General features: G+C 43.3%; 1 protein-coding gene across 3 annotated transcripts in view; it reads left to right on the forward strand.

The window, feature by feature from the left end:
• The window catches only part of KCNH8 (potassium voltage-gated channel subfamily H member 8), a 953,382-nt gene that overhangs the window by 837,593 nt on the left and 101,483 nt on the right, over positions 1 to 14,306 (forward strand). For 2 of the 3 annotated variants that reach the window (XM_085630453.1, XM_085630454.1), the window contains one exon: positions 9,200 to 9,238. The exons of the other annotated variant lie outside the window; for it this stretch is intronic. In XM_085630453.1, coding sequence (XP_085486579.1) covers positions 9,200 to 9,238 — 39 coding nt within the window. The remainder of the gene's footprint in view (positions 1 to 9,199; positions 9,239 to 14,306) is intronic. 3 annotated transcript variants of the gene reach the window in all.

Below are 14,306 nucleotides of genomic sequence, written 5' to 3' on the forward strand. Positions count from 1 at the left end.
AAATGAGTGACCACAGGGCCACCGCGCACGTTTGTGGTCAAGGGTGTAATTTTCACTTGCTTTGACTCTGAGTACAAGGAGAGGAGGTAAACACCCCACTTTAGAACAATGAGGTTCATGGCCATGGATTTAATGACATGACGTAGCAGTAGACTGTGCTGTACGAGGTCAAAGGGCAGCTGAGAGGTCAAGCAGGGTCATGGAACATGTTCAACACTGATCCAACTAATGAGAGTGGTTTTGGTCCCATGGCCAGCAGGGAATGTTGACTGACAATCAGGCAGGAGGCTGTTCCAGTCAAGATAAAAGGAAATTTGATCAGTGGCCATGGTTTTGAGGGCACAACCAGCACAAGGGAGGGGAGTCTCTGGGTTGGCATTGAGCATTTTCAGCAGAGGGGTGATGCCAGCATGCTTATGTGTGTCGTGGAGACCAATGCATATTCAAGATCTGTTAACCAGTAGCATGAGGAGGCAGCTAATGGAAGGGACCTGCAGCTTGACTACCCTAGAGGTGTACATCTGGTTGCTGGGAGATATATTTTTAGATGATTTGGCACTTTTTCAATACCTTGGTCGGTTGTAGGTTCGACTTTGGAAACCGTGACCCAAACCAGATTGGCATTGGGTACAAAAAAGGTGGAGAGGAATGTTTTTAATCTTGACATTGAAGAACTGCACCAGACTTGTGCAGAGTTGTGGCATGGGGGACTTATGTGAAAACTGCTTGTGGCGCAGGTCACAGAAGGTGCTGTAATGTTCATTAGTTGGATTTTTGTAGTTTTCCACTTTATTGTTATGTCTTTTGGCCTGGGCTTTCTTGGCTCTGTAGAGGAGAGACCTGTGCAGTGCATAGTGAATACACAAGATATTATTTTAGAAGGGGGTATTGACTTTCTCCATCTCCCGTTGAGTGCCCAGTGGTGGCTTTTCATGAGAAGGAGATCTTAGTTGAACCTGTGTTGGATTACACTTTCTTAGCCATGAACATTTAACATCTAAAAGAGCCAAAGTAGTCAATAGAGTTATCCACCCCTTTTTTCCATCCGATACACCATCGTTGTTGAGGAGCAGACAAGAGGGAAGCTGAACCTAGAAACATCTGGGTGAAAGACTGATGGAAGGCCTCAGAATTATGAGCCAAGCAGAGGTTTCCCCTTCATCAGGGGCCGTACTACAGAAAGTTCCCTGGGGGCGCAATGGGCATGTGCTCCTGCTTTGTGCAGCCTCAGGGCACCTTGGTATTACAGAAGGGGCCACGGACGCTTGTGTGGCCCCTTCTGTTATACAAATAGTGCTGGTGCACATGTAGCGTTAGTACTGTTTCAATAGGACGTTCCCTCATTTGCATGGGGACGTGGACCCATGTATATGAGGGAATCTCTTTACCTCTGCACCCACGCTGTTTTATGGACACGGGAGCAAAGGCAAAGAAGCTGTCAGGCATGTTCTAGTAGCTTGGGAGGAAAGCTGTAAATTGGTATTTCCAGGAGTGATAGACAACTGTGGTAACAAAGGACAATGCAGAGCCGATGGGACATTTTTTGATAAATAATTTTATTTGTTTTTTGCAATAACAAAAAACAAAACACAGAGCCCCATCAGTACCAGTCGATCATTCAGCGCTTTGCAGATCAGTTTCAGAAATTAGCCCAGGAGGCCGTAGAACCCAAACCATAATACTGCCACCATTTACCCCAAATCTTCTGGGTGCATCCCTTTGCAGTATACATGGGTTTGTCTAGTTTCACTCACCAGTCCATGCCTTCGCACCATTCAGGCAGAGTAGATAGAGCTGTGGATCGCCACTTGAAGGTGATATCTCTTTGGGCCACAAATCCTGATAAAGCCAATAAAGTAACGCTCTCTGCGACTATCCACCACTCTGTCAAAGAGCTCCATGTATGGCCTCTGTGGGCGAGAGGTCTATTGAGTGGACCAGGACTTGGGTCAGCAGCTCCATGACCAAGGACCAGTATGTCTCAATTGTGGGGCATTGTCAAATCACATGGAAGATGTCCACATTAGGACGTGAACAGCGGAGACAAATAGGGTTTTTGGCTATGCCTGTGTGCAATAGTCATTGCGGGGTGAGGTATGTCACATGTAAGTAGTTCAACTAGATGAACCTGAATATTGAGGATATCCCAATTTTCTGATAGACCTTGTGGGCCAGGCTCCAGTCTAGATCATCCAGGGGCCCAACCCATTCCTCCCACTTGTGATTCAGAGAGGGGAAGCTATCAGGGGCATTCAGGACTAATGTGCGGTATATTTGGGATATGCCTCCTTTCTCTAATTTGCCCATCAATAGTTTAGCTTCAAGCGGCTTGTGCTCAGGAAGTCCTTCTAGTTGGGCCCTGTATGTACTCAGGATGTGACGAAGTTGTAGATGTTTATGGAACTGGGTCTTGAATAGGCCCAATTGATTTTGCAAATCCTGATGCGAGCGAGCGTTATGCCCTTGCCAGATGCCACCCAGGTTTGTAAAGCCTGTTCTACCCCATCTGAGAAAGACAGTTGTACAGTGTGTGAAAGTTGCCTCCCCTGCAATAAGGGGGTTTGCTGTGTCAGGGATTTGTCCCATCCCATCGCCCGAGTGCTGCATGCCAGCAAATAAATATCACTCGGGAGACTTTAAGGAATCGTTGTGGGACTGGGTTATCATATAGTAATTCCATTACTTTGTCCAAGCAGAGGAGAGAGAGTTTTGTCTAGTATTCCGGATTGCCCCACCCCCGTCAGCCAGTTGTTGATAACTAATATTTGTGCCACCCTTTAATACAGTTGGAGGCCCGCCATACTAATCCCACCATCATAAGATGTTCTACATTTCTCCAAAGCTATGCAGGGTTGGCCATTGGACCACAGAAAGAAGCCCACCTCAGCAGAGAGGTCCCGGAACTAGCTAGGCGGAATACATAGAAGGAAATTCTGAAACATATATAGGTAACCTGGTAAAATCATCATTCAGAAAAGGGCGAGCATGCCCAACACGTGGAGTGGCAGCAACGCCCAACATTGTAATTCTCCCTTCACAGCAACCGTGAGAGGGTCATGTTGAGACTCCAGGTGACACCAGGGTCAGAAAAGACGTGCATCCCTGGGTAATTAAATCTTGTTCGTTGGACAGGTACGGGGTGTGCCAAGTGAATTATGATTGGGTGGCTTGAGGGCCCAACACTCAAAAAATGAGCAAATCTACACATATATATGTATATATATATATATTTCGGAAGATTCCAACTCCCGCTACTTCCTACCTCGACACGGCGAAGGAGACTCAGACCCCGCAGAATTTCTGGCAAGATGTTTATTCTTCAAACAACAACCCACGCATATACAATTTATGGAGATTTTCACATTTATCAGGATTAATAACAATCCTACAGCAAACATCCAGAAACGTACACAAATCCTATCTTTCGAGTGGACTCCTATTCCCCACATTTACTTCTGGGTCCTCTCCTATTAGAGAGGCCATCATAGGTTTACTCTGGTTGACCCGTAGACCAGAGGCCTCCTTGTACAGATCCACTAGTTCAATACTCCGTGGACCTGACAGGTGCGAGTGTGAAAGGAAGCGAAGCATGTCGCCACATAAAGTGCTATTTTAGCATCATTACCTTCCTAACACTGCCACCCATGTATCTGGGCATCACATCACACCAGCCAAGCCAGGGGTTCAATGGCCAGAACGAAGAGGAGTGGAGAGAGTGGGCACCCCTGTCTGGTTCTCCTGTGAGTAGGGAAGGGGTCTGATGGTACGCCATTAATCAGCGTCCGCGCCTGGGGCTCAGAGTGTAGCAGTCCGGTGTATCTCCCTGATCTAGTTCCCAGTCCCATTCTTACCAGGACCGGAGTCACGAAGGACCAATCCACCGAGTCAAAGGCTTTTTCAAAGTTAAGAAGTAGGAGGGTCGAGGGGTCATCTAGATCCAAAGGGGCTTATTTACAAGCCTCTTGCGCCCATATTTAAAGTGACGCGACACAAGGGGTTGTAAATAAGCCCCAAAGAGTTTTACAGGGTTGATGTGAAAGTCTAGCATAGCAGGCATTTCCCCACCCTTCAGTGTTTTAATGAAAGCCAGCTTGCCTTGAATGTTTGTCCCTCTGGTCCACTACCCATGGTCGTGCTATATCGAATTCACTTGGGGCCTGGCTTACAGTTCACTGATAGTAGAAAGTCCTTTGAGGCAACCGGTGGGATGTCCTTCAGAGTTAGCACTTCCTCTAGAAATTGTAAGATCTCAGGTTACCCCAGGTGTAAATCCCGCCCTCAGTTATCTGAAGAGCAGAGAGAGATGGTGCACCTTGTATTGCCATTAACTATGCCTGCTGCTCTTTTCTGAAAATTCCTCTGTTGCAAGGTCACAAAAGAAGCAAAACACTGAATAACGACCTTGTAAGATACAAAAAGAGGGTTAGAGAGATAACAAAGAGTTGTAGCACTTTCTTGGAGGAATGGGAGTGTTGCTATGGAAACTAGACTGCCACGTATTTCATTGCTCCAATTTCAGAACCAGCAAATCAATAGTTCGTTTCGGTGCCACCACCTGTGAACTATTTTAATAATACAGTTGGTTCTATGTGGGAGACTCTGTGCCTATGATGCATTTATCACCATTTACAAGTTAAGTCTGTTGTAGAAAGTTAATATTTCTCCTTTTCCTTGTTTCTCTCTTCTTTCTTCTTTCACCTTTGGTCACAGTAGAAATAGAAAACAGACTGCTGAGACAGAATTTCTATCTTCCTTTCTTTATCCTTTTCCCTTTTTTTAAGTTGCATTTCTGCAGTCTTCAACTTCATGTTTCTGTTGGAATTATCAGAAATTTTCGTTACTGAATCCGGTCCTTTGCAATTTTAGCACAATAACACACTCCCATGACTGTTACACTCCGATGGTATAATTACCTGGGTGGATGTTGCTGTGAGTAGTAACCCAATGAATAGGGAGAAGCCCCACGTACCAAAGGGACAGGGCGTTACTTAGTCAAAGAAGAAGATAAATTCCCTTCGGTAACCAAATAAAATAATTGTACAACCAATCATCTCAAATATAACACAAACCATTCATTCATTTTTGCATCTCCCTCTTGATTAATTGGTATGCTGTCTATGTATTACATTAAATTGTATAATGAAATATGTTTTTTATAATGGTAAGATTTATGAATTCTGTACAATGAACATTTTTTAATGCCGCCAACATTTCTTTAATAAAATCTAGGTGGCATTCCATTATTAGTCAGTGGTTGTCCTGTGGCCTTTCCAAATATAGGTATATGCTTTTTTGGTATGATTGATATGAATGGTTTGTGGTATATTTGAGATGATTGGTTGTACAATTATTTTATTTGGTTACCAAAGGGAATGTATCTTCTTCATTGGCTGTGAGTAGTACGCCAAAAAAGCTGCAATTTATTTGTTTCAGCCGTGCGTGGTAGCTTGGATGTAATTATGAGTATTGACTGGGATAAGAACCACAAATGAAGCAATCTGGCTCCATCTTTTTCTCGCCACAATTATGTGGTAGAACATGCCCTGGTTGTCTTAGCAAATGTACTGTGCCAATAAAGCAGTGCCTGGCTCGGGTTCTTCCACGCTCTATGGGGTACAAACTCACATGGTTAGCGTGGGCAGTGAGACTAATGAGCAGCAGTGGAGCAGGGAAATGCAAATGAGCCATTATCCGCAGGTAAGGACTTGTGTCCAGGTGCGCCCTCACACTCAGCGGCCAGGCCCCTGCTTTTTTAAGGAGGTCACTCGCCGGAGACCTGGAAATTATTTTTATAATGCATGAGGGACTGTTTTACATCTCAAAACTACTACGAACATCACACTTTTTGTTACAGTCAATATTTTATGGTAATTATGAATTCTAAACATAAAGCATTTTTTCAATTGCAGCACAGCCAGTAAAGGCATTTTAATGTATATGCCAGTCTCAAGTGTGAGCTGCACCCTAACCAGGACTCATTGCTTTTCTTCCTGCACACCAAGCTGGTATAACCCCAATATGGACCCCCAGAAGTCTTGAGACCGTGCAGCTTTTGTTTTATAGCTCCCAGCAGCTTCTTTTCACTGTCAATTGGGCGCTATATATTTTATTGTTTCACTATAAACTCAAGACAACTTAACTTCACTCCTTCTGTGGTTAAGTAATTATTGTTCTTTTTTTATATTTCTTTAAGCTTCATCTAAAGAAACCTACAATAATGTGTTATGTTTATTTCTGTCTATTTAGAATGAAGATTCCATTCAAACACTGAATTTGAAATCAGGACTTTGATGAGGGCTCCCTTCCCATCCAGATGCCACTTCACTTGGCCGGACACCAAGGGAGGCTTCTTTATAGTCCTGATATAATAAAACCACTTTCATTCTATTCCTGCTTTTTTATCACAATGAAACAAACTCAGAGCTGTGATGAAGGTTCTTTGGCTATCCGACCTTCATTATAATCCAGATTCCGTTTCCAAATTGATGCATATGTGCTAATTATGCAGTGGTCAAATCTACTGGTGCAAACTAAACTACACACTGGTCGTCAGCGCTCAGCCCAATGATTTAAGAACCTCTCGGCTAACAGCACCAAGGCAACATCAAACCTAGGCAGAGGCATGGAGCACTAGAAGTCTCTTTGCTTGACTTGGTCAGCTGCCTTAAAAAACCTATCACATTACTTCTTTATCAAAAAAGTTATTTGGAATCTTCAATGCTCAAACTGTGGGCCTCATTTTGATGTTGGACAGACCACCACTGACTGGCCGTCGGTGGTGGTCAGCCCGACGGACAAGCCGTCGGTCCGACCATCACATTTTAACACTTGCTGTCGACCACAGAGGTTGGGGGAAAGACCGGCGCCTATGACAGGATCCAAGATCCCGTCGGGGTGGCGGTCGGAATACTATCTCTACAATGGGGGCGGTGCCTGTGCAGGCACCACAGTAGGGATTAGGATGTCCCTTTCTGACAGCCTTTTCATGGCAGACCGACTGCCATGTAAAGGCAGGTGGAAACTGACTTTGGGGGCCCCAAGCAGGTCCCCCGTGGGCAACTGCTATGTGGCCCTGGGAACACATATAGTGCATTACCACACGTCCATGTACCGTGTGTCAGGCGTCACATGGTGACTGCCACACGGTGCATGGATGTGCACAAAGTGATGTTTTTCACTGTGGCGTGTACAGCACCCCTTTTCCTGGGCACCAGCACAAGCCGTAGTAGAAAAAAGCACTTTTCGACCGCCGTGCTGGTGGTCTCATCGTAATAGGGCTTGTGGGACCGCAGACTCATTGTCGGATGGTTCCTGCCCGATGTGATGGCGGTTGGAGTTCTGACCAACCGCCATCCTAATTAGGGCCTATGTTTGAGTTTTATGTTTTTAATGTTTACTTAACACGTTAAAGTTCAAACAGTGTATGTTTTCTTGTGCTGCCGCTTTAACATTATACATACTGACTTTGTCAATGCTTGTTTTTCTAAGTAGAAGTAGAAAGACATATTCAGCCAAATCATGTACACTGTTTAAGTGTTTGAAATCAAACACATTGCGAACAACAATAAAGGCATTTACCTGAAACTGAAAGCATACACACATTATCTATTCATAGTCTGGTTTAACCCTTGGTTTGTGACTTTGTTTTTGATAAACAAACAACTTTGCAGTTCAGGTGTCATAGTATCTATGTATGTATCAGTTACCAAATCTTGCACAATTTAGTACAAAGGTTGTACAGTTGCATATGTGTTTGTAGTACTCGTTATCATGTGTGTGTAGAATATTTCAGTGTCACCCTCCCTGCTCCCCCAAATGCAGTATAGTGTAGTCTGCAGGGCCAATTCAGGTTTGAGCCACTTCAACACAGGACACATGGAACATATATATGATGTGTTATCACAAGGTTGTTCAAGACATTGGATTGCTTTGTCTGTGGAGTAATGCGGTGCCTGAAGCTGAGCAGCCATTAGGGACAGAGCCTTCCCTTTTCATGGGACCTTTTCCCCTTTACCTTGGCAATTCCACGCAAGACGACAGACTGAAGCTTTAGTGATCAGAGTCATTTTCTTTCAGATGCAGGTTCATTGTTGCAGCAGATTGCATGGATTGCTTTTCTGTATTAGGTGCTGGAGCTCTCTGTCAGTTCAAGGCCTGGTCACAGATTGCCCAGTGACCATCTCTTAAGTTGTGCTGGATGTCCTATGAATTTATCATCTAACTGCCCTGTAATCTGGAACTAACACAGCTGGGTAGACTTTCATTGGCCCAGCCCTTTGCAGCATTTGCTCTTTCTATCTTTCCACTTGGTTGGATTACCCGGCATGACACTATTCAGATTTTCGTCCCTGTTCCTTCAAGCTGCTTCTTCTGGGTTACATGGGTCTGTAGAACACGAACCATCTTGCATCCCCGCCCAAGTCTCCATCTGTTTCAAGATCTTGTGGCATCGGTCAAACCTCTCTTCATCCATTCTACCTGCTTGGTGCACTGCAACATTCCTTCTGCCTTCTGGACTTTGCAACCATGGTCATTTTCATCTCATGGGCTTCCCCCAATCCAGGTTCATCATCCTTGTGCCTGACTCAGATATTCTTCTCCTTTCGACATGATTGTTGTTCTCAACGCCAAGAGATGATCAAGTCGATTTATGCACTACGTGCAGCTCTTCCACTTCCCCCATCTTGATACCTTTTCCTGCCAATATGACATACACTCTTTGCAATTTTCTTCTTGCTTTCTATGTCACCCTACATCAAAAGCAGTGTTTCATCTTTTCCTGTAAACTCCAACCTCTAAATCTGGAGCATTCTCTTCTGCTGATTCTCTGTTCACGGTGGAGGAATTGAATCATTTGCTTTCTCTTCAAGTTCAAAATCTCCATGAACATTTGGTCTTTACTCATCGGCTTCTGAACCCCATGTTGTTTATCCTCTGACCGCTCTCATATTATGGTACCAACTTTGAGCACATACGTGGGTGGTACTATGCCCCGGTACATTGTGGGATGGTGGGAATTGAAACTATAGCAGTCTTCTGAGAACTGCTCCCAATAGCTTATCATTAGCAACAATAACATACTTTTAGCATTACATGTAATTCATGTGCTTGCTGTGGGGACTGCAGAAGATGTAGATTAGATTTTTTTATATATATTTAGTGCATGAATTATGTTTTATTTTCTTTGTTCTTTTTGCAGAGAATGGCAAAATTATCCAGCAAGTCTACTCTGTGTCAGGTACAGTATGACACTCTTTGTTAATCTGGAGATGGGAGTGTGCAATTTAGAGGTGTGCAATATTATAACATATCAATTTAATTTGGCAAAAATCGTTTTTTTATCAAATTTCATAATTTCTAGCTCTTTTCAATTAGCACCTCTGGTGAAATTCTCCCATTTTTTGCATGAAAATTCTCCTGCAAAAAGCCAATTTTCATGCTTTCTTTTGAGCTAAATAAGCGAACAAGCTCCAAAGAATGCTTAACTATTGTTTCTGGAAAATAATCTGCAAAAGATAGATGTGCAGGGTTTTTTCTCCCCAAATAAAAAACAAAAAACTGCAACTTTTAGAAATTTGCAAAGTTTGATATATAATTTCATAAAATTCCTTGTAGCGAAGTCCCACAATTTTGCACACCTCTAGTGTGATGCTAAATTTTCACTGTTTTTTAAGTACCTGGCAAATTATCAATTCCGACCTAAAGGGGGGGCGCATTTGAATGAGTTTTCTTTTGAAAAGGGTCAGTTTTATTGACAGAATTATTGATTAAATGTAATGGACAGACAGATTTGAACTATTCATAAAGTATTAAAGGAGGCACCATCTGTTTTCCTACTTCCTTTCAAGTGAAAAACAAAAAAGGAAAAAATAGTTTGCTTGATTTTCCAAAAGTAGATATTATTTGGACTTTAGTTCCAGAATCTGTTCTTCTTTGTTTACTGGAAGACAACTCTAGCTTGACTCACATCATTTATCACATGGTTTACCACAGCCCGCACTCGCATCCACAAACAAGTAAAACCGGTCTCCTCTCCGAAACATGTGTAAAAGGGAAGAGTACTCAGAAAAGCGCCATGCAAATGTTCTACAAGACACAATGATGTGTTGAGCACCTAGAAGAGGTGAGGAACACACAGCAACTGAACCGTATCTGAAGGAGAAGAAATATCCAGTATCTTCTGAATATTCTTATGTTAGACATCAAGTATGCACCAGAAACATCTATGAACCATTTGTGGATTTTACCCCAACAAGCGCCACCAGATTGCACATTTCCGACCGCTTTTTAGCTTCTTTGATTGCAACAATTTGTTAAGCTAGTCTTGAAAATATTCGTATCACTCACAACTCTTCTGACAGCGGCAACTCGCCCTGAATTAAACCAAGGATCCATCCTTCGAGCGCCCCACCCCAGAAACAGGAACTTCCTTGTCCCCCAGTCTCACTTAATTGATCACAAGGAGACTATTAAAGAATGGCCACCAATGGTATGTTCATGACTTAGTATGGAAGGTCCCCACCTATCTGGACAAACAGGAAGCAGAAACAAATAGAACTTTACTGGTCAGACATCCCCTCCCCACTAAAGGACCTAGGATTCCATCCCTCCACCAAGACACAATGGTGATATTTCCCTACAGAATGCGCAATATGTTTAATACGTATCTGGTCAATTGACAGTGGCATTGGAAATCTAAATATATATAGCAGTTTTTACAGCTAAGTGAGATGGTGGTTGAGTCTCTTTTTTTACTGCAGAACCTAATGCAAAATATCTATTTTATTCTGCATATGGTTAAGCGAGGCCGCTTCTCCCTCCTCACTCTGCCTGCAGGAAATGAATCCTTTTTGCATGACATATGAGTTAATCCTCGGAAACCCAGATTTGTCCAAACTAATTGGTCCTACCAGACTTACTGTACATGTACTCCCTTAAATGTTCTTAGTGTACCATAGGAATGGCTGGGCCTCATCAGCGAATAAACATTCCTAACAGTGCTCAATTTTAAATCAAATAAGTGCCAGGAGCTCTTATAGGAGGGCACCGCAGTGTGCGCCACACATTCCCCCTGCCATGCTGCCACTGATTGTAACAACACAACAACTAACCATCACACTCCTACAAATGTGACCGTTCTGACTATTTCCGGCCTTAAAAGCTAAAAGAATGACTTGGGCTTTGTTAATGTATATTCAGTTAATAAAAAACTGCTGTGTGGTCATTTCCAAATTAGCCGGACAGTACCCCCTTGTGGCAGACTGTCACAAGCACAAGTGTTGACAATTTAGTGCTGGTGCCGAGCACCAGAAACCACCGGCTCAAATTAAGCACTGATCCTTAATGCTTGGTACTTACTTATTTGGTTGGTGTCACACAAATTACTTTACCCGTACAGTAAAAAAATAAGGATGTGAGAAGGTTGGATGATGAGGCAATGCACAGGATACATCAGTCGCATGGTACTCCTTAGATGTTTCAAGATGTGTGTCATTCAGGTGATATTTGTCTGGAAAAAACCTTTGAGCATGAGGATTTGGTGTTTGAACGGACGCTTTGAAAAAGCTCGAGAAGGGGGTAGATTTCAGGTGAATTGGGGCATTCTAGTCAAAGGAAATCACCGTATGAAATGAGAGGGACCACTGGGTGGTGTGGGTGTTTGGCTGGTAAAGTACTGTTTGGTTTGTGGTTGTAGTGAAGAAACACCTGAATGGGGTATACTCTGAATTAGCAGGTTCTTTAGAGCAAGCAGCTCTTGGCAGAGTTTAGATGCCTGTGTAAGATGTAGAATGATAAGAATGAATTTGTGGTGAAGATGTTTGGGTGGTTTCTAGGCTGATAAGACACTGGTTTGTTTGCTTGTTAGGGGTCCAGTAGGGATACACAGGGAGGTGATCCACACAAGGAAGAGGCCAGACTATGAATAGAATGACATATTAGAATGAGGATTTATGAGACAGATGTTGTAGAACTTGGTCTTCCTTCCTGACCTCTGAAGGAGAAGGGTGAATGGGAAGCCTGGAAGGTTAGAATGGGTAAAGTGTCTCCAGTAAATAAAAGTTAGAGACTTGTATTGCACTTTGGGTGGATTAGTGGCTGAAATAGGGTCTTGGCAGCAAGCAGAGGCACCGATTTGTTTTTAAATATCAAATGTTGGTTTGTTAAAAAGTAACCTTTCAAAGTCATGGAAGAGGGGGCTCAAATGATGCTGTCAAAATGAACCTCCAGTGTATGGTCAGGAAAGGAGGGTGGAGGAGAAATGAAAGAAATGAGCAAATGAATAGTTTTTAGATGTGGTGAAGAGTGGATTCTAACAGCAAAATATGAATCACGAGTCTGCCAAGGACGATTGTTTGAGAAGAGGCCAAGAAGGATCTGAAACATAGGGAATCCCTATTGGAGGCTAAAGAGAGGCAAAGGCAATGAGTCCTAAACATTGACTGATCCTCAGGCCTGGCTCCCGCAGCAGAAATAAATAAAAGATGTGGCCTGAGGCACTTTAATGATCATGAAAAACAGAGGCAAGGCGGGCAAAAATAAATATGCACAAAAGGGACTTACTTTGTGTTAGAAATTGAGCTTTTAGGTTTTGGGGGTATTAGTACTTCTCAAGGAGAAGCCAGAAACCTTGTCAGGGTGTATCACAAATGTCACTGAATTAATGTGCGCTTCACCCTCTAGTACCATGGCACAAAAGCAGGCAGGCTTAACTTAGAGGCAATGTGTAAAGTATGTATACAGTACTTAACCAGTAATAAAGTGAGAATGCAATACAAGAAAAATACCACACCTATTCAGAAAAATAGAGTAAAATCTAATACATTATTGGACATCAAAATGATAAAAATCCAATCATTAGAACTGGAGTTAAGAATTTTTTAGTTAAAACTATTGCCTGAAAGATCAACACTCCACTCGCGTACATCTAGTTGCATGAGACTGGAGCAAAGTGGAAAGTTATGGCCAACTACTGTAGAGCACAGTTCAGATACACGAAGTGGATTGGGCCTTTTCTCCACTAACCTTCAAACTCAAAGGAAATTTTCAGAACAAACAACTCAGAAGGTAAAGTTCAGAGGGGCAAGGCAGCTGGGGGTGTTCAAGGAGGAGATGTTCTCGTCAGAGAGCTGATGGACTAAGTCTCTTCTTTGGAAGTCAATAATCTCCAACGGGACAAAGCTGCCGGCTTTGGGGAGGGCTCTACAAGGCCAGATACCCATGTGAAGAGGAGCAGCTGAACAGGATTTGCTGCTGTGGAGAAGAACATAGTGGGAGCTACCGCAAAGTCAGGCTGACAAGCGATGCACCTTGGGTGGATTGGTAGTGTCACAAAACGTTAGAGTGAGTAAATGTAAATCCGTATTTGTAAAGTGCAAACTACTCACCCTTACGTGTCTCAAGGCGCTGTGGAAATTAAGTGAGCTATTGCCCAGAGTCACATGGTGCTGAGCTGAGCTGCCGCCGGAGCTGGGGATCGAACCGTGAACCCTGTGCTCTTGAGTCAGCTGCCCTGGCCGCTGCTCCACACCTCTCCAGTGTGAGTGTGCTGAGGCAGCTCCTTTGAAAGGCAAGTGGGGCTGTGCTCGGCTCCGTTGCTCAGTTCCTGGCAGGATGGCCCGGCATACCAACACCTAACACTGTCTGGGAGGAATACACAAGGGCCAACTGCCAGCCAGGCCTTCTAATGTGATCCAGAACACAGGCTGCAGGCACCAAATGGTGAAGACAAGAAAATCATCACTCAGAAAGAGAATGCACACCCCAATTTGTTTGTCTTTTTCTGAAAACAACGCTCTCTGGCGGAATTTTGTGATGTGCTACTCCTAATTTGCGCTCTGTCCGTGCACAATGATGACTATGCAAGACGCTGGTAAACCAGGTTGTTTAAGACATGCAAGGTGCACAGACTAACGGTCGGGCCCATCGGCCCTTGTAGCTCCATATTTAAGTTTAAACAAAGTCCTCATTTCTTAACCAACCTGGTCCACTTTTTTAATTACCTTTTTAAATTCAAATGTAAACAAGATGAGACGTAAATATTCAAATCTTCCCTGTTTTATTCACGTTCAGATGTTTCCAAAATGTCGCAGTCCACAGTGGTAGAGCCCTTGCTTTGTAACAGCATAGGTCTCTATCTTAATAACTTCACCCAATGCATTTCGAGAATAATCTCTTCTTCAGTGGTAACTGTAAAACATTCAAAGAAAACATCCCATTACGACCAACGTTGTAAAATCATGTCCTCCCCGCGTTGTAAACAGACCGTAAAACTTGACTTGAAAATAATACAAATGTTGCTGATAAAA

The sequence above is a fragment of the Triturus cristatus genome, chromosome 10, assembly GCF_964204655.1.
Source record: "Triturus cristatus chromosome 10, aTriCri1.1, whole genome shotgun sequence".
NCBI classification, from domain to species: Eukaryota; Metazoa; Chordata; class Amphibia; order Caudata; family Salamandridae; genus Triturus; species Triturus cristatus.